Here is a 20,868-nt window from a genome sequence, read left to right on the forward strand (position 1 = left end):
CACAAAAGCTTGTTTGAGGACTTAGTGAACTGTGGCAAAACTGGTACTTTTTGCCATTTTGAGAAAATAAAGCATCTTATTAGACTAATCTGTTTTGAATAGCCAGGAAGAACTTAGTTTCACCATTCTCTCTCTGAACATGTTCTGTTGGATTTACGTTTTGCTGTGGATGTGAATATTATGTCTGCCACACAGAAAATATGTTTGGCTTAAATAACCAATAAGTGTTCAGCCAAAAATGTGCATTTGCTCCAATAGTTCATTTGTCCATTCAGGAAAAGCAGATCAATCCAGAACAAGTTGCTACTGCAAAACTGAACAAACGCGCATCTGGGAATATTTTTAGAAGCATTGTGATATACCACAGAAGGAGGCAATTTGGCATTTGGTCTTCAAGCAACTATCCAATTAGGCCCACTACGTAGCTATTTTCCCAGAGCTCAACACTCTTTAATACTTGTAGAATTCCCTATTGCAAACTGTATTTGATGCTGATTCCATATACCCCTCAAGGACAGCATTCCAAGTCAGGATGTCTTTTCTTGAAGAAAAAACACATCTGTTGCTTTTACTACTTTTGCTTACTACCTTTAAATGCCCTCTAGTTATTGAACCTTTACCATTGAAAACTATTTGGCCTATTTACTCTATCAATGCTCTCGAAGACTTTGAACACTAGAAGGAAGGCAAGTCCATACTTGTAATCTTATAACTATTTTGTTTCCATTCAAAAATGTTTATACAAGTAAATGATTGTAAACAAAAAGAAAGAGGAAAGCCATTTGATGCTGCTTCTTCCTAATCTTAAAATCCCTTTTGTAGAATTTCAAACTTCCTAGTTTACTGCACATGGAGCTTTTTGGAATGTTTTTTGCTTAACAAAGCAGTAATGGACAATGTGTGCCAATGCCATTGTGAGAACTCTGAACTATAACTTTAAGTGTAGGCTGTTGTTACCCAATGCCAATTTGATAAAGGACTCCAAACAGGAAGTCAAACCACGTTCTTACGAAATTCTGATGCTATCGAAGTGCATTTTTTCCCTTAGATATAGATTATTAACTTTATTTTCTGTCAGCATCACTATTGTGTAAGCATAGACATCAAAATCATTCAATTCTAATTTCTAAACATTATTTTGCTCCTTGACATTTTGTTTTAGATGCTACAGTTATCCAGTTGTGAATGGGATTGCAGCATGTTTGAAATGAACTTTGTAAACTAAAATATCTCCTTGAACAATGGCTAAGGCATTCCAACGTAGGATGAGTATTGTACATCAAAGCAGTAGATTTGATGTACAATACCTCCATTATTGACATTTGGAGAGCTGTGTTTGAGTCAATTTGAGACCACCCACTGCCACTTTTTGCATCTTGAAAGTCAGAATTTAACTGCTTGCTTGTCTTGTTCCAAAGCGATGAACTCCCCATTTCCTCCTTTGTTCCCTACATCAGCTATTCCAGGTACTGATTGCCTATCAGTGTCCATGGCAATTGTTTAGGATCGAAGCATAAGCCAGTGGGTGTGTTTGACTTCTATAGGTGATGATTGTAAAGCAATTTAAAATATTTAATTTTTAAGAAAATTTCATACTTGGAAATGATATCTGTTTAATGTGTTCAAGCTTATTTGATATACAGCTTCCAGTCATATATAATCTGTGCTCAGTAATCATGTAGCCTTTTTTAAACTGACCTATTTTAGTTTTGCATCATTTTAGTTTAAACCGATATTGAATTCAGGGCACAGATGGGCAGATTGCAGGAGTTACTCTTTCTGACCTGACCTAATTGAAATGCCAATGAACATGATGTATTTGCAAGCTAGTCATTATTGTTACAAACTTTGTGTATTTCTTTCTATAAGCTGTAGAGCATATGGGAAGTTGCAGAAGATTCACAAATACTTTTCACTTCAGAATGTCTACAACAGCTTACTTTCAATGCAGCTCAAATCCTAACGTGTAAGGGCAAAATGATGACCTGCAGAGTTAATCCTTAAAACACAGCAATTTCATATCTTCAGAGGTATGAAAGGCATAGGGAGGCATTGCAGAAAAATGAGGTTAAACAGCTGAAACACAGCTACCAGTGATGGATCAAGTGGAGGGAAGGAATGTAAGGCCTGAATGTGAAGATCTGTTTGCGTATAATGACTGCAGCCAGAAGCCAACATTCAAGCTTGTTTAAAAGGTATATGAGGATGCCAGCACAGCATTACTTTTCACAGGCTGCAAAGTCTGTTGAAAGTTTTCAAGATAGGAAGTTTTGGGAAGAATAAAATAAACCACTTGCATTGTTCAGTAGCATTGCAACCAGGAAGAAATGTTGATTAGTTGGCATTGGATAGTTGCATCAGGAAAGGGTGGGAGGTTGTTGGGCAATTGGAAGGAAGAAAACTGAACATGTTCTGACATTAGATCTGTGTTTTTGCTGAACTTTTTTAATGTCATAACATCTTTGTAAATTGATATATTTTTAACTGAAAATCTATGCAATGCTTAATGAATTGTGCTTTTATTTAGTACTACAATTGGAAAGCATTGGGAGTCTGAATTGGCAACGTTAAAAACCAACAATGCTAAACTTACAGCAGCACTACTGGAATCTACAGCCAATGTTAAACAGTGGAAGCAGCAGCTTACAGCTTACCAGGATGAGGCAGAGCGACTACACAAACGAGTATGTATTGGTGCACTGCATAGGATTTGTCTACTGTATATATGATTACATTAACAGCTATGATGAGTCTAATTTTAAACGCACTGCATTCTTAATTTCATTACCAAGAAATGTAACTAGATTATTTCATTCATTGCAAGGAGATTGGAGTACAGTAACTTTTATATAATTGTACGTGGTTTTGAGATCAGTTTTGCTGTCTGCCGTTTAGGTCTCCACGTTTAAGAAAATTTATCCTTGTGTTCTTGTGAATTTGTGTTATTCCAACAGGCTGCGTATAGAGTTAGGGTTTGAGATCTACTTTAGGTTTCCAAAATGATTAAAGATTGGCTGTACACTCTCAGCACATAATCTATAACTGAGCAAGACTAATAATTTCTCAAATTGATATAACTTCATTGCCATCAAATCCTCCTTTGTTTTGACCTAACAAGTGAATAATGGTAAAGGATACACTCTTGTACGAAGGTGGCACTGTTTTTATAAGATTTATTACATGTGAGCTGCGTTTGATCAAGCATAATTGCTAGAATCTTGGTGAATTGGTATCGCTACCTTCAAAGAAGAGAGTAGACCGCCTACAGACTGTGACATCAGGAGAATGGGTGGGGCTGTTATAACATGAGCATTAAGCCATTCTTATATGGTGCATCTAGTATGTGTCCCCCACCATAGTTAATCCATTATACATAATGCATTACAAGGTATACAATGTTTACAACCACCCCATCTCCCCAAAGTATGACTTCTCTCAGATATTCTGGACAATTCACGTTTTGCTTAAATGTATACTTTTCACATTTGGATGAATTTGAAGATATTAGGAGGAAGGTATGGAGTAGATATCAGAGGTAGGTTCTTTATGCAGAGAGTTGTGAATGCATGGAATGCGTTGCCAGCTGAGGTGGTAGAAGCGAAGTCTTTGGGATGTTTAAGTGACTGCTGGACATGCACTTGGATAACAGTGAGTTGAGGGGTGCGTAGGTTAAGTTACTATATTTTACATTAGGATTAAGTCTCGGCACAACATCGTCCGCCGAAGGGCCTGTTCTGTGCAGTACTTTTGTATGTTCTGTGTTCTATGAATGTTAGGCCTCGCCCTTGAGGGTTGTTGACTCTTATTCAGATCTGTGGACCATTTGTCTGCTGGAGGATCTTTTGTCTTGGGTAACCTTTGCATAGGATGTAATTTGTTTTGAAGATGATGTTGGTCAATTACTTTATCTGGGTGATCTATAATCTCTCTGCCAGGGAATTTCCATATCAGAGGAATTTCTCAGTGTTAGCTTACGTAGTTGTCCAATAACAACAACTGAGGGAGCTCTTAATATCGTGAATGTCAATCAAGGAATGCAGCTGGGGTTCTGAACCAGCCAATTCACTTTTTTTTTGACTACCTTAAATCTGTGGATATTGGTCTGGCTGCCAAGGTTTATATGCAGCTCATCTCCCTTGAATCTCTAGAGTGTAGTTGCATTTTCAGCCATGGCAGTTGGTGTCCATTTTTTGTTCTTCCTCGTCCACACTTTCTCCAATGTTTCTTACCAGCATAAAGTGAATTAAGTGTGCCTTTTTGGTATTTCCACAACTGTGGTTGCTATATCTGTCAGTAATCACATTTCAGCTGTTGACTGTTGTCTTTAAAATGGTAAACTTCAATTGCTTGAAATTTTATCTTTTGGATCTAAATCAGTAATATTTTGTAGAGCATAAAGAACAAATGCAGATCCTCATTGAACTTAACTACTTTTAGAGAAAACCTTGGTATTTTGGTCATGGCTAAATAGATTTCAGATTAGGATGACATTATTGGGCAATTTCACACCACTTGAAATTGTTTCTTAAAGCCTTGTGAACATTTGTAAAAAAAAAACACAGAATTGATCATTTGTTGCAGTTATATGGGAGGGCCATGCAAATCATGTCTTCTGTACATCTTTCTGTTGATATTGATGTAGATATAAAAGCCTGTGCATTTGATTTTTAAAAAATTAGTATTCAAGCAGCAGCTACATATTGTACATTGGTTGAGCAAACACAAATAGTGTTAGCTTTCCTTCCAGTAATGCCAGGTTACCAGTCCACAATACTGTTATGAGGAGGCAAGATGCATTCATGCAAAAAGTAGGAGGACAGCTGAGATCCAGTCTTGTTCCAGTAATGTTTATAGTGAACAATTCCAGTAGGCTGAGTTGCAAGTTATATCTTGTATTACTGTTAACACATGGCCTCTAATGACAAGCTAGTCCTTGGAAGAGCACAGAACAATGTGTTGGAAAATACAGTACATAATTATAAATTTTCTAAACCAGGAAAGTGGGAGTAGTTGATGGAAGCTCTGTGTAAACACTTGCCAAAAGTGAAAATTTAACATTAATGAGAAAGATGACAGGTAAGAGTTGATTTGCAGGATAAATAAAGAATTACTATTCCACAGTAGCACTGTTCCATATTGTCAAGTTTTCGGTCAGAAAATCCTTGAGCTAGGATTTGTTGAAGGATGTTTTTATTGTTCTTAGACCATTATAATAATATGCATATCATGTTAAAAGAAAAAAGCTGATTTGACTACATTTTGTACTTCAAGGTGGTGCAGGTGGTAGTCAGCCCACTGAGACCTCAAATGTGAAATATGCACTCGTATTCATTATAACTCTGCTTGCCAACTGAAATATTTGCCCCCTGCATTGTGTAGCTGGGGACAAAATGTTTTGTACTTGTGCTGAATTAATTTCTTTTTTACCAAGCCAAAAATAAGCTGTAAGCTTATTAAAAATTGAGCAGAAGGTATGTAGAAATACCAGAATTATTATTGATCTTGCATGTAGACTGGAATGTTATAATGTTGCTACAGGGAAGTAAGGACTGTTAATTCAGAGATCCAGATAATGGTTTGGGGACTCAGGTTCTAATCCTGCCATTTCATTTCAACAAAAATCTGGAACCAGAGTGTTAAAGATGACCATGGAACTGTTGTTAATGGAAAAAACCGATCTGGTTTACTATCTTTTCTGGGTCAGGAAGCTGCCATCCTTAAAACTTAGACTTGCTGACTTGCAATTCCAGACGCACCACACTAAACTGTCCTCTGAGCAATTAGGGATGGTCAGACTAACCAAACTGAAAACTGGCCTGGCTATTAATACCCACATCCTGTCAATATTTGTTTACAATATTAATTCATAGGAAGAGTTTATAGCAATGTTTCATTTCAGAATAGCAATTATTTATAATAAATGTGATCAGAACAACTTTTAATAATACTGGAAATAAGAATTATCCAAATTTTTGGCCAGATCAAAGTCCAAAGTTCTGAAAGAATGAGGACCTTAATATATTTTGACCATTTGTAATATGAGTAGTAAGCCTGTGTCAGGGGACTGATTGTCATCTATATTGAACAAAACGTGTCTAATTCCTTCTAAAGCTTTTAAAAAGTGGAGTGATCACTTCATAAACTAAGCTGGCTGATCATCTTTGCTAAGCAAATCATCAAAATATGAGCAAGAATTGTGAATTTGCACCAGCTAATTCCAGTGTGTGTAGCTAGCACAAGTATTACATTGTATCATTAATGTCATTTGGAGGAATTTGGTCTGAAGTGAATATTTTCTGGACTAAGAAACAAACTACCAAGAAATAAAGTTTGAATTGGTCTAGTTTCCAATTTGGTTAGCCTGCCCTCTTGTGCTTAAAGTTTTTACTAAAGTAATGAATGAGAAATCACTAAGCCACTTTTTGTTTTTATAGTTGCACACTGATATCTAATGAGAATAATATTTAAGTAAAATAATAAACTAGTTTATTTAATCTATATTCTTGTGTAAGGCATAATAAAGAAAATTGAGTTGAGCTTGCACATTTGTAAATGTTTATTTCATTTTTTTATTTTCACTAACTGGTAATGATTTGAGTATTGAATGACCTAAGATTTAGCATTTCTACAGCACTGCGCATTTTAACATTTAATTTTGGAATAATAGAATGGGAATAGTGATTTTTCCAAGCTGCTGGAATTTCATATCTTAAAGACATGTTTGGAATAACAAATTTCCGTCAGTCAAAAATATGCTTCCTGATTTTTGATTTTCTACATTTCAGGTTTCTGAACTTGAATGCCTGAGTGGTCAGGCAAATGTGCTTAAGACACACAAAACTGAGTTGAATAGGACAATAGAAGAACTAGAGGCACAAATGAAGGACAAAGAGGAGGTAAGTGTCTAACACACCTTCCTCCTTTCCTGTATTGACACAGATTGCAACATCAGGCACAAATTCAAGATTATGATTTCATTTAAATTTAAAAGAAGTTGTTGTTCGGATTCCTTGATCAGCTAAGTGTATAGTCATATATCATGATGAACTAATGGTTTAGTAAGTGTCATGACTATTTATTTGAAGTATTTTACAAGCACTAAAAGTTCAAAACAAGTACATGATGCATATCTCATGGGATTTAAAAAGTGATGATTAAATAGAAACCAAATCTGCTTACATATTTGCATGTTACTGAACTTCAAAGTACAACTTTTAACACAGTTCAAAGTATTTAATAAATATTGTATGCACAAGTATTTTTAAATTTGACGTTTTCACTTAATGTGTATCAGTGAGATCTGGAGTAGCAAATTTTCTGTTCTTCTCCTGCAATCGTGTGATTGTGACCTACCTGAAGGAATTCTTTGTTTCCATTTATAATTTCTGCTTATCCCACCAAGTCCATGTCAGTGTGTATACGCCACAAAAACAAGTCCTAAACACATTTATCCACCCATATCTCTGCTAAATTTTTAATTTTCTTCCTGCTACCTGTGCACAGGTATCTGGATTTTCATATCTGTAAAATGCTCTGTCCTTTATTTTACAATTCTACAGTCAAATTAACATTACTTGCTAAAGAAGCTTAAAGTTTAATGAGAAAACTGAGGTGTCTTTACATGCCAAAATTTATAATCATGGTGATACCAGTATGTTACTGTTATATTTGATAGTGGCAAACTGCTGAATAACTTAAAAATGTGGGCTCAGTCCTTAATATAATCCTGCAATTCACCAACACCATTCTGTCGAAGTCTTAAGCAGCTGTGGTGATCAAAATAGTATGTATTTAGCAAATTTGTGTTCACCATTGATTTTGACTGGGGAAGGACGGTAGATAGCATTGCCATAACTGTTGATGGAAATGTCTGACCCAGAATCATACTATCCAAAATGGTGTTTGTTTCTCTTGTCACAGGTCTCATTCCTGTCTTTTAAAAATTCTAGTAATATTAATAATCCTTTTCTGATAGTTTTGGAATTCTTTCTTTTACATACTTTTGTCTTGTCAGTCAATACCTGATTTTCTGATATAGTTTTAATTTCTTCACATAACCATAAATAGCCTGTTCAGATTTTTAGAACCTTATTCTATACTGACAAATGCAACGGTTGTGTGCTAATTGGATTCCCTCAGTGCTGATTTGAGAAAATTAAGAATAAATGTGAACAACTAAAGTCATTACTTTCATGTCCCAGAGATCTTGTGACACCATAGTAGTGCCCTTAGCTCTGTGCCAGAAGTTCTGAGTTTTGAGTCCGATTCCAGGGCTTGTTAGCAAATTTTGTCCAAACAGATTAATCTTAGAATCCCCACAGTGTGAAATAAGCCCTTCAGCCTGACAAGTCCACACTGACCCTCTGAAGAATAACCCATCCAGACCCATTCCCCTACCCTATATTTGCCCCTGACTAATGCATGTAACCTACACATCCCTTGAACACTTTGAGCAATTTTGCACGCTCAATTCATCTAACCTCCACATCTTTGGATTGTGGGAGGAAACTGGAGCACTTTGAGGAAATCCACACAGACATGGGGAGAATGTGCAAACTCCACACAGCCAGTCACCTGAGCTGGGAATTGAACCCAGGTGCCTGGTGCTGAGAGGCAGCAGTGCTAACCACTGAGCCACCATGCCACCAGACATATTAGTGAATGGCTGCTGGTTAGCCATACAGCAGAAGACTGTGGCAAACCTCTGCAGTCATTTTTCCATAAATGTGGAGCAATCCAATAAAGTCTATGGCCCAATCCAATGGAGTTCCATGGTCCAATTCTCAAAAATAAGGATGAGGGACAAGACACTTGCTTCTTAGGTGTGAAACCAGTTCTAATAACTTAATTTCTTGCAACATCTATTTAGATCTACAAATGTAAAATTACAATTGTTATAAAGCATATGCTGCATGGAGTAACAAATGACTAAATTTGTATAACCCATTAAGCATCTTTGAGTCCTAGAGTACTACATGTTACAGACATTTATTTAAAATATGCTCACTGTTATAGAAGTGAACACAGCCATTTTGCAAACAGCTGGGCCTTGTTGATTCCAATTCCAATGTTCATTACTGAGAAAATGTGGACCATGACACTGGAAGAATTCTTTCTTTCTCTGAAGAAGAACATAAGATCTTAAATATCCACTGACCTACTGAAGCACAAATGTATACTGTTTACTGTGAAGAATGGCATCGCAGCACTTCCTAAATGCAGTGCCATTGCGCAGCCCAAAATTGCACCCAAGGCAAGGAGTGGAATTGAAACAGCATTGAAATGCAAAATAGTATCATTACAAATGGTATTCGCTTATTTTTCATTTTGTAGCAGTATTCAGATTTATGGTCGAAAACTATCAAAAGGATCATGATTCTGAGATGCCGGTGTTGGACTGGGGCGTACAAAGTTAAAAATCACAACACCAGGTTATAGTCCATCAGGTTTAATTGGAAACACACTAGCTTTCAGAGCGACGCTCCTTCATCAGGTGCTCCTTCATCACCTAATGAAGGAGCGTCGCTCCGAAAGCTAGTGTGCTTCCAATTAAACCTGTTGGACTATAACCTGGTGTTGTGATTTTTAACTTTATCAAAAGGATAGTATGATTTTCTAATCGGTTTTGCTGCTTCAATTTTGGTTCAATTTAATTTATCCCATTGGCAGTAAAATTTGAGTATTTTTGCTCCTGTAAGCAATGTGGAAGGAAAATAAACTATGGTGCAAGTAGCAGCATGTTCACTTGGAGTAACAGCTTTCAATATCACTAATGTTGATTTTTTTTTTTTAGGAAATTGAGCGACTGAAGAAGGATATTGAAGGAGCTAAGGAATTGGAAACACAGAGGGACACTCTGTCACAGCAATTACAGGTAAGTGTTTCGGTTGATCCCCCACCGTTCAGATTTCTTGGTCACTCATGTATTACATCCCTGTAGATCCTGACTTCTACCATCTATTATATTCTAACTGTATAGTCAGAAGTGCGCTCAATCCCGAATGTAGATTTTTATATTACTTAGTATAAATTTCTAGACAGACAATAGTGCCTTCTGTTAATGACAAAATAGTCTTCTAAGAAGATGGTGCTTTCAGGATCAAAAGAGACTCTGGTGCCATGTCCAATGGTGATACTTCGATAGAAAGTTTATTCTGATTTAAATGGCAAACAGCAATCTTCAATAAACCACCATTCATTGAATGCGGTACCTAAAGTGAACTAACTTTGGTACTCGCATTATATACCCATTGCTTAGCGCATTTTTTAAAAAAAACTAAGGGGCAAGACTTGCACTTCCAGTTGCTGCATTTTTTTGAGTGGTCTGAATGAGCAGACGGAAGTAGAAGAGCGGCAGTGGGCAGAATCAGCAACTAGTATACGCTCGGCATATTCACCTGTTTTATAATCCACTATTGGTAGATTTTTGATCCATTTTCTATTTTTTAATACTTTGGATCCAAAAGAGCAAGAATATTCATTATAGATGTATTACACCTCCTGTGTTCTTAACATTCATGGAACTATTTTAGAACACTATCACAATTTTGTCCTTGTTCATGAGTTGGTACTATCTCTGGTCAGACTTGGACATAGGCAATCACATTTTCTGCACTGCAGGAGGTGCGCTCGGTGTGTGACTGTAGCATGAGTCATTTCTTTTTTGACAGAGCATTTTATACAGCTTGAAATTCCTGTGAATAAGGTTGACAGTTTGAAATTTCAGTTTCTGGCAACTATTCCAAAATTCACAAGTGTTTTGCATCCTGGACAGTAATGGGACTTTATTAAATGAGAGCACAGCATATAAGTTCAAGACAGTAAAACATTGTTTTGCATTCTGTGTTACAATGAAAATTCAGGAGCACTCAGGCCCCTCTTTAAAGTTAAGGAATTTTGTTTTAAATTCAAGAGCTTTTAAGTTTCTCTTGACTCTTACTTACTGTGAGACCTTATGCTTTCATTCTATTTAAGAGCAATATTAGTTTCTCCAATTTTTTTAGATTGTAGATGTTTATTGTAATTGAACCATTTTTCTCTGCCCCTTTGCTCAGTGCCAACGAGCAATAGTTTACTTGAAATGTAGCTCCATAAAGATGTGTTTCAATGCTCTTGTGGGAGTGTGGTTATAGCAACTTTTGCTTTTGACCTTTTTAAGGGTGCTTTTGTTTCTAAAATGGGACAGAATCCTTATTCCAATTAAATAAAAGCTTTCTAGATCTTTGTTCTTCCATTTGTTCATCTATGCTTTGCATCCCTGTAGTTTTTTTAAAAAAAGCAGTCATGTAAAAGCGAGTGAGTCTTGTTCAGTACCCATCTGTACAGTTTGGGAAAGGCTGTCAACTCAAGCCTCTTATGTCACTTTGGACAACATCTAGTCTCCAATCTACTATTTGAAGAATTATAAAGTATAATCAAAATAAATGATTGGGATTTTTCTACTAAGATTTAAGAACCTTCATTGGAAGGGTCACTAATTTGATTGTCAAACATCCCTCATCACTCAATACATTGCCAACCCTGATGGTGCTAATTTGAAGTCTCTTCTTTCAATAAATAATTCTAAAGGTAGATTCTGATTTATGTTGTCTGAAATTATGTATGTTCCATTTCCTGCCTTTGCACTCTATCCTGGATCAAAATGGACTAACACAGCAAATACAAAATACATTTTCCAAATGATCCAGTGTAGAACAAATAGAGCCATATGGTTAACTATTGGTGTAAGTTTCATAAAAATGAAAATTTTAATATTATTCTAAGTTTAAAATCTTAATCTAATTTACGTTGTAACTTATTAAAGCTGTTAATACTTGAATAACTCAAACTTCAAGAGGTATCGGTCCAAGTCTATATTGAGCATGTATCCTGGAAGCTGTGATAACTTCTACACTTGCACCAAAAGTTAGCTATCTTATATTTTTGAGAGGATAGCAAATTTATTTGAAAACGTTGAAACAGACTTGAAGTTTGATTTGAAGTCTGGCAAATTTATACAAGTGAAATTATTTAAGTTTGTGCAAGACTGTTAACAAATTTAAAACCAAAGTAGGTTCCAATAATTTGTAGCCCCATATTCTAAGACTTATTTGACAGTGTCTACTGTTTGAAGCAATTCTTGTATCTGGTTTAGGTTTCCCCATTCTGAATTGTACAAGATATTTTGCTTACAGTAAATGGTATCTTCACCTAGAGTGGGTTTGTATTTACTTGCACTGGCGTTCTTGCTAATTATTCAGCCTTGAGTTGCTTAAGATTAGAAGTGCTCAAAATGGAGAATGGAAACTGGTAATACAGACTTCAGCACTGTTGGAGTTCAAAGTTGGTAACAGTTGCGGGTGACAAATTATCTGAATTCAGATTGTATTCAGCAATAACTGTATTGTGTACAAGAAATTGGTACATCCTTTTCTGAACTTGTTTAATAAACTTCACTAAAATATTCCTGCTTTTAAAAAAAAACATGGGGTGCACAAAGCCCTTGCTCCATCGTAGTTGCTACAACAGCCACATAGTGAAGTTCCAAAAGGATTTGCTTGCAACTGCTGTACAAAAATAGTTACAAGAACAGAATTTCTACTGTCGTGTGATTATTGCTGAACATGTGCCAAGCCAGTGACACAACTGTGACCGTACCTTTTCTGATGCAAGACTCACATGGATGTCGAATACCAGCAACATGACCAACTCACCAAGAGCACATTCAATTTTACATGAAATATGACCACATTTGTTTAGCACATTACACAAGGTAGCCTTGTGTTCCTCTGACAGAACAAATTCAAAGTCAACGCTTTGTCTGAAACAAGGAGAAAATTAATTTGGTCAATTGTACAACTGTCTACTGGATACAGGCAAAATAATTCTACCATTCCACTGGGCTTTGGTTTGCTTGGTAGACTACTATGGCTAGTTTTCTGCAAAGCTTGCTCGTGAACAATGATGTCTATCTTTGCTGTTACCATTAAAACTAAACACTGGGCAATCAATATATTAAAACCAAAATAATTGATTTGGGAACCAAGATAGATTGAACTTCATGTGTAATGTGTTTGAGATGCCTTTGATATAGAAGTGTGAAGTTGAAGCCTTCAAGTAGTTTTGCAAGTTATGATGTTAAATACTTAATGTATGTTGAAAGTATGTAATCTAGTCCACAATGAACAGCCAAAATGTTATGAGCAAAATTAATGTTTAATTAAATTTGCTTTCTAAAATGTTCTTTTGGGAAATGAGAAGGATTTAAAGTTTAAGTGGGCAATTAGTTTTCTGCAAGGTTTATAGTTGGTCTGACCTTTTTCAGCTGAGCGTTCACCTCTGCTTCGGACCTGAAGAAAAAGTAAAATATGGTTTTAACAATGACATTCTTGATTTTTGAAAGAAAGCTTTGAAGATGTTTTCTTAGGAAGACCATAAAGCTCAAACAAGGAACTAACCTGATCTTTGGATTTGGATTTAATTTATACAGAAGAAAAGTCTCCTTCAGTGGTGGGAGCTTTAGAATGTGAAATTTGATCTTCAATTAGTTAAGTCTTGAAAAACAACAGATGAGATGTTCACTAATTTCTGAAAAGATTGTCTTTCTGCATTGTTTCAATAAAAAATTTACAAACCTGCAGTGTGGTCTGAAGTTTTTCTCGTTTTCCATAATTTTACTGTTTATTCTGGAAAGGTAATTTGCCTATTGTAGAATAGGAAAATGTTAGCTGTCCTGTACCATGTGATCCAGTATACCTTGTCAACGGAACAGGAAAATGTACCCCAGACTATGGTAATGAAGACAGTGAAAATAGATTTTTAAAAAACCCTTTAGATAATCCAGTTTCTTGCTAATGTTTGCAGCCACTGGAATTTATGCTGTTCCTGGACAACATAATCTGTAGACACCTGCATTAGTGACACCATGCTCTTTTACTCTTTTTGTTTTGATCAACTACTTCAGTGCTCTTAAACCTGTCTATTATACTTTACTGTTATATATTTCTTCCCACCTTGATCAATTATGATCCTCCCTCCTAATCACTCTTTAGTATGTTGTTTATAGAGTGTGGGGTGCTGGAAAAGCACAGCAGTTCAGGCAGTATCAGAAGAGCAGGAGAATCAACGTTTCGGGAAAAGCCCTTCATTCCTGGCACCACACTCCCGACACTAATCTCCAGCATCTGCAATCCTCACTTTTGCCTAGTATGTTGTTTATCCCCAATATGCACAGACAATTTTAAACTATATATTTGGCTATAAATCCATTTCCACTGGTGAATGTTATACCCATGTGTGAAGCTGAATTTTTGTCAAAATACTTGAGCTTATTACAGTGAGCAATCAGAATTGTTTTATATAGCTACTCTTTATATAGCGTGAAAGAGGATCGACTGCCCTGCCAAACACTTTAAAAAAAAAAAAAAGAAATTGCTTGATGTGGTGCTGGAGCTGTATTTGAAATGGTGTTTTCAAAGGCAAAAAGGAATGAGACTAGCTCTGTGGCAGGCAATTGTGCAGTGATAAGATGAAGTAGCCGCTTGGCCATTGGTTCATAGAATGTGTTCTTGTCCAATGGCTGCAACAAAAAAAATCATTTTTGTGGTTAGACCTCTAATGAAGTTGGCAAGCTACCATTGAGCACAAAGCATATGGAGGTGATTTGTCTCTATGGTTTCAGAAGTTGGGAAGGGAGGGGGTGAGATGGAGGAACGTAAAAGGAAGGGAGACGAGGGTAAAAGTGAAGCTAGTGGCCATTCTATGAAATTGAACTGAAAGTTCAGGTCTGAATGATTGGGTCAGATGTTCCCATGGGCACTGAACAACCTTGAACATTTTACATGGATGAAAAGATCTAAGATTATGACTACTGGTTGTACAAAGGTGGCTCAACTCTCTGATCAATTCTTATCTGGCTTTTCATCTGTCTTTTTATTAAAGATCATGGATTAGACTGTAGAAGGTCTGTGCTTGGGCACTTCAGAAATTGATGCTGAAGTGAAGTAGCTGTGTCCTCCAACTACTTTCAAATATTTAATGAGGCTCCTGCCAGTCTTCAAGCTAGAGCACTGGCTGTCTATTTTGAGGTGCTGCTGAAAATTTACTTGAGTAAATTTTATTGAATGGGTAACCATTGCTCTTTTTTGTCCAATTTTCCAGCCTCCGTAGAACAAGCAGTTGAAAATTCTCTATACTGTCATAACAGTGCTGACAATACTGGTGTCAGTATAACTGCAGCATTAATTCACTGGAAAACTTAGGTTTGGTTAGGTCCTTTGCAGAGCATCTCTTTTTCTTTGTAACAATGGCAGATCTATATTCCTTTGAAATCCATTCAATGTTGGACGATGCAGCATTTCAGAGAAATGATGACCAAATGTTTACTATTAGAAAAGCTTAAATCCATTGCAGATTTAACGTTAGTGCTCCAGAAGACAAAACTTAGTGATTTCTTGTCGTATGCCTGGAACTTGTTGAAAATCACCTTCGGTGAACTTTTAAATGTGTTACGATGGTGTTTTTCATAGTACTCGCTGCTGCCTTCATTTGAAGAGTAGGAAGTACATTCCAGCATGGAGTAAAGTTGAATCAGAGTCCCAACAGTGGAAACGGGCCCTTTGGGGCAACAAGTCCACTGACCCTCTGAAGAGTAACCCACCCAGACCTATTTCCCCCCTACCCTCTATTTACCCCTAACTAATGCACCTAACCTTCACATCTGAGTACTATGGACAATTTAGCACAGCAGTTCACCTAACCTGCATATCTTTGGACTGTGGGAGGAAACCAGAGACTTAATTTGAATGAAAGTTAAAGTTGTGCAACTGCAGTAAACTTATTTGAAGAAGATTTAGATGATGCTGGTTCAATTTGATTCCAAATTGAGCAAAAGGAAGGATTTCCACCTCAAATCTTCAGTTAATTGGGATTCATTTTAAATTCATGCTTGTTCTAACAATATTAATCACAACTTTGTATATACCGGGTTTCTCTTGATGTGTCATCTCTGCTTTTAATGGTAATAAGTAGCTGTATTTTTCAAGTGTGGTGTTCATTTTATTGCTTTTAAGACAGAAGAATGTTAAGATTTGATTAGTTGTTGAATTTGTTCTGTATATCTGGGCAGCTGTGAAGCAAATCAAGGCTTGTACATTAGATGGGTAGATTTTAAAATTTACCTCCACACACACTGCATTCAAAAAAGGCATGAATGAAGAAGAATGATGGGGTGCTTCAGTATTAAAGACTGAGTGGAAACTTAATGCAAGATTTCTTTGCATCTGACACTGCTCTAGGCCCAATGGTCTCCTCACTGTTGTGGTTCTGTTGGCCGAGCTGGGAATTTGTGTTGCAGACGTTTCATCCCCTGTCTAGGTGACATCCTCAGTGCTTGGGAGCCTCCTCACTGTCCTAAACACTGCAATACTAACCCCTACCCACCTCTGCATCATACTTGGTTTATTAATGCTTAGCACCCTACTTCTACCCAGTGAACACCCTACCTTGCCACCCTCTTGCCTCATACTCCATTCCACTACACTACTTGTTAATACCCATACATTCTTACCATTTGGCAGTAGCTGTCAAAGTGACTGTCTGTGATTCTAGGCACAGACATTTCAGAATACAACAGCTGACTCTTGTACAAAGGGGGCATGATTTGCCTGTGCTTGTCACTTCAGTCCTTTGAGAGACTGTCACAATGGAAGTATGGCCCTGCCTTTTCGAAGGTGATCTGATCAGAAACAGCAGTCAGAAATGTGGAGTGCACTTCCTTCATGTTTTGTTTTAAAGGTGTGGCAATGAAATAATTTCTCATTGTAAATTTGCAATTTCTACTTGAGCAGAGTTTAAAAATGTAAGTGGGAAATGAGGTTCCATAAGAGCTGACAGCTACAACATTTTTATCTTTTTTTTTTGAAGTGTTTCTTCATCTAGCACCAATCTCCACCAAAGTTAAGTTCTCTCGCATTTCCTCACTTATTTTCTAAGATAAATTGATCATCTAAACAAGTGCCATATTTTGTTCAGTTCATTTGTAGTTTTATGCTTGAATGATATTGGATTTTTGCCCAGTTGCTGATTTTTTTTTTAAACCTTTTTTATCAACATATTTATCAGATTGATTTGAATTGACCTTCAGGGACTTTTGGACTGAATACACTGGAGTCCTTTAAAGGAGAATTAGCTTCCAATGTAACTCTTTTGGGAGGATCTTCATTGATGTTAGTTAACAATTTGTTTACAGACCTCTTGATCCAACCAATACAGAAATTTGCTTTAGAGGAAGGGAGATTTAAATGAGGCACATTAAAGCAGAGAAAGGGAGGGTTGGTGGGGGAGGGAGGTGTTTAGTAGAATGTCATTGGACTAAATCACATGTTGCAAATTGATAGTTGACCTGGTTACTCTTAAAGATGCTACATATTTTTAGTTATGTCAATGTGAACCTTTTCTAATATTTGACATTGAATTAACTTGAAATATAGTTATGGGAAAGACCACTTGAGGTAAAATCTGACCCTTGCGTTGAAGATGCCCTCTGACTGGTGAGGTACTACCATGCTGTATGGGATAGATTTTGAACACATCGAGCAACTCTGCTGAGGGCTGTAACCTCAACCTAACATATTTACCACTCTGCACTGAACTAAGGTTGATCACCTGGCTTGATGATAAATAGAGTAGTATCAGGCATTCCTAAAAATGAGATGTCAGCCTAGTGCCTCGCTACTACTGCAGAGACTATTTGCATGCACGATAGTGTAAGCAACAGTCCCACAACCACTGGCAAGATTTATGCTTTACAGGCCCGCCATATCTACCACCATCCCCAACTGGATAATTAAGTGACTCAATGGAGGAGTCGTCCTCCCAAATATCCCCATTCTCAATGACTGGAGAAGTTCACATATTGATACTAAAGACAAGACTGTAGCACTTGCAAATGTTTAACTAGACGAATTGGCATCCAACAGAGATTCCCAACATTCACACCAGCCTTCAGCAAATTCAATTCAATCCTCCATCTGATATCAAGGAACAGGTGAAGATATTGGACAGTACACAGGCTATGGGCCCTGACCACATTCTGGTAATAGTACTGAAGACTTGTGCTTCAGAGCTAGCTACATCAAAGCTGAGCTGTTCCAGTGCAGTTACAATACTAACCTTGTCAATCTGCTGTCACCCATTCTTAAAGTGGTTGTTGTTAACTAGCAATTGCCAGTTGTTAGCATAGTCAACTCCTGCTCCATTTGGGTTCTGCCAGACCAGTTCAGTTATTGCCAGTATCACAGCTTTGGTCCAAATGTGGATAAAAGGGCTGAACTCGTGGAAAATTGTGATTGACTGTCTGTATATTATGGCATTATTTGATTCTGCATCAAGGAGTCCTAGAAACACTAATCACTGGGAATTGAGGGAAAATGCTCCTCTATTTGGAGTTATACCTAACACAAGAGAATGGTTGTAGTTATTAGAGTCCAGTCATCTCACCTCCAAGCTATCACTGCAGGTGTTCCTTAGGATAGTGTTGTAGGCCAAAGCATCTCCAACTGCTTCACCAACAAGCCTTCTGAAATCAAAAGGTCAGAAGCATGGATGTTACTTGTTGAAGCCCAGGTTTAATACTGTTCCTCATTGAAATCCATGGTCCATGTACAAAAAGGCCTGGACAACATTCCAGTTTAGGCTAATAGGTGGTAAGTAATATTCATGCTGCAAGTGCTAAGTGATGATCATTTCCAACAGGAGAGAATCTAACTATCACCCTTTGACAGGTGATGCTGTTACCATCACTGAATCCCCTTCTATCAACAAGTTTTGGATTGCTAATCAGAAACTGAACAGAAACCAGCCATATACTTACTGTGACTACATCAGCAAGTCAGAGGCGGAATGTTTATGGGGAGTAACTCTCCATCCGACTGACAGTCTGTCCACCCTCTATAAGACATATCAGGAGTGGGTTTTTTTTGTTCGTGGGATTTGGGCATCAGTGGCTTAGCTAGCGTTTATTGCTCATCCCTAATTGCCCAGAGGAGAGCTAAGAGTCCGCCACAATTCTGTGGGTCTAGTTATATTGTAGGCTAGACCAGTTGAGCATGTCCGATTTCCTTACTTAAAAGACCATAAGTGAAGCAGGTGGGTTTTTAAACAATAATTGACCTTGGTTGCAGAGATATTAGACTCCTGTTTCTGTTCAGGTTTTTTAAATTCAAGTTTCCCTATCCGCCGTAGTGGGATTCAAACGAATGTTCTCAGCATTAAACTGGTATTCAGGATAAAGCAGTTTATTTTGTTGGCAACCCATCTAACCCCTTAACATTCACACCTCCCATAACTGATACATACTCTCTAAGCTCCTTTTGACAGTGTCTTCCAACCTCCCAATACCCAGAAGGCTAAGGACCGCAGCCACGCCATTCTCATTCCCTGCCACCTGAACCCCATTCTAAGAAATGCGTTGTCATACCTTCATGGACACGAGATAACATTCTGGAACATCTATACTGGTGGGTCAAGAAGGCAGCATATCACAACCTTTTACCAAGCAATTACACACAAGAAATAAATGTTGGATTAGCCAGCAATGCTCATGTCTCATGACTGAGTTTTAAAAAAAAACACTTGCTGGATTCTGGGGCTTCTGTCTCAACTTTTACTCAAGAAATTTCGATGAGATCTTCGAGTGCCTTTTCAGGGCCAATTCAGATGTTTTGAAAGATTTTGAACTAATTTTGTCAGGTTTGCATTCAAGTATTTTTGTCTTTAATTGGAGGTTATCCAGACACCAGAACACCCATTCACTCTAGGTATTCATTCCATCAATTTTAGTTGAATGAAAATTAGATGGATTCAGTTATGCGCAGATGAACTACTCTGCCAGATTATTACCTGTTCCTCAAGATAAAACCTGTTTCAAAGTTTTTTGTTAATTATGTAAGTCACTTTTTATGCAAGTCACTTTCAGTCTTGATCAGCTCAAGAAAATCCAGGCTAAACTCTGGAATAACATTATGCTTACTCAAATAGAGGATAAGTCACTATTTAGTGCAGTATTTTTTTTTTAAATATGAAGCTCAGCAAGATGAAGTATCACTGGTTTATAAGCTAGTACCTCAAAGGAGGTAGTAAATGATGGTTTAGTAATAATGACAATGGCCTGCTTATTCAGAGGTCCAGGCTAATACTCTTGCATTATTTGGCTTACATCCCACAAAGACAGCTGGTACAGTTTAAATTCAGTTAAAGTTTTTGTGGTCACCATTTCATACTATCTTTTCACTATCACTATCTTTCACTCTTAATGTGGAAAATCAGGATAGGCATAGGCCATTTGGTCCATTGAGCAACCTTTGCTATTCAATGTGATCATCCAACTCTACCCTGTTCCCCCTTTCTCTCCATTCCTTTTGATCACTTTAGTCCTAAAACCTAGATCTGACACCTTGAAAGCATACAATGATTTGGCTGTCTTTGCTTTGTGGTAGAAAATTACACAGGCTCACCACCCTAGCTGAAGAAATTTCTCTTCATCTCAGAAATACTCACCCTGACCACGTTTATTTGGGGTTGGGATGGGAAGATTGCTGAACTAAGTTTGAGAATCACAGGTTTTCCAGTCAATCATTAGAGTCCTGCATAATGATAAACCTACTATTAAATTAGAAGTCATTTGGATTTGCAATGCAGTGATTCTGACATTGAAGGTTAAGGAGGTCTGTAGGTTAAGGAGTTATTTTTCAGAATGTAGTGTATAAAGATTGAAAGTTAATCCTCTACAAAGAGGTAAAAGGTATCTCAGATGCTTGTGCTTCTCTAGCTAGACTGTGTAGTTTAATGTTATCTCTTCAACCTTCAAAGCTGTTAATTTCTTTACCAGTG

General features: G+C 37.1%; 1 protein-coding gene across 2 annotated transcripts in view; it reads left to right on the forward strand.

The window, feature by feature from the left end:
• The window catches only part of LOC122558360 (homer protein homolog 1-like), a 100,473-nt gene that overhangs the window by 67,311 nt on the left and 12,294 nt on the right, over positions 1-20,868 (forward strand). The window contains exons 6-9 of one of the 2 annotated variants that reach the window (XM_043706848.1): positions 2,528-2,684; positions 6,786-6,896; positions 9,794-9,874; positions 13,304-13,618. In XM_043706848.1, the coding sequence (XP_043562783.1) occupies positions 2,528-2,684; positions 6,786-6,896; positions 9,794-9,874; positions 13,304-13,378 (424 nt within the window). In that variant the 3' untranslated portion in view covers positions 13,379-13,618. Of the gene's footprint in view, positions 1-2,527; positions 2,685-6,785; positions 6,897-9,793; positions 9,875-13,303; positions 13,619-20,868 lie in introns of those variants that run through there. The other variant, XM_043706841.1, reaches the window with a different exon arrangement.

Source organism: Chiloscyllium plagiosum, chromosome 2, assembly GCF_004010195.1.
Source record: "Chiloscyllium plagiosum isolate BGI_BamShark_2017 chromosome 2, ASM401019v2, whole genome shotgun sequence".
Classification (NCBI taxonomy): domain Eukaryota; kingdom Metazoa; phylum Chordata; class Chondrichthyes; order Orectolobiformes; family Hemiscylliidae; genus Chiloscyllium; species Chiloscyllium plagiosum.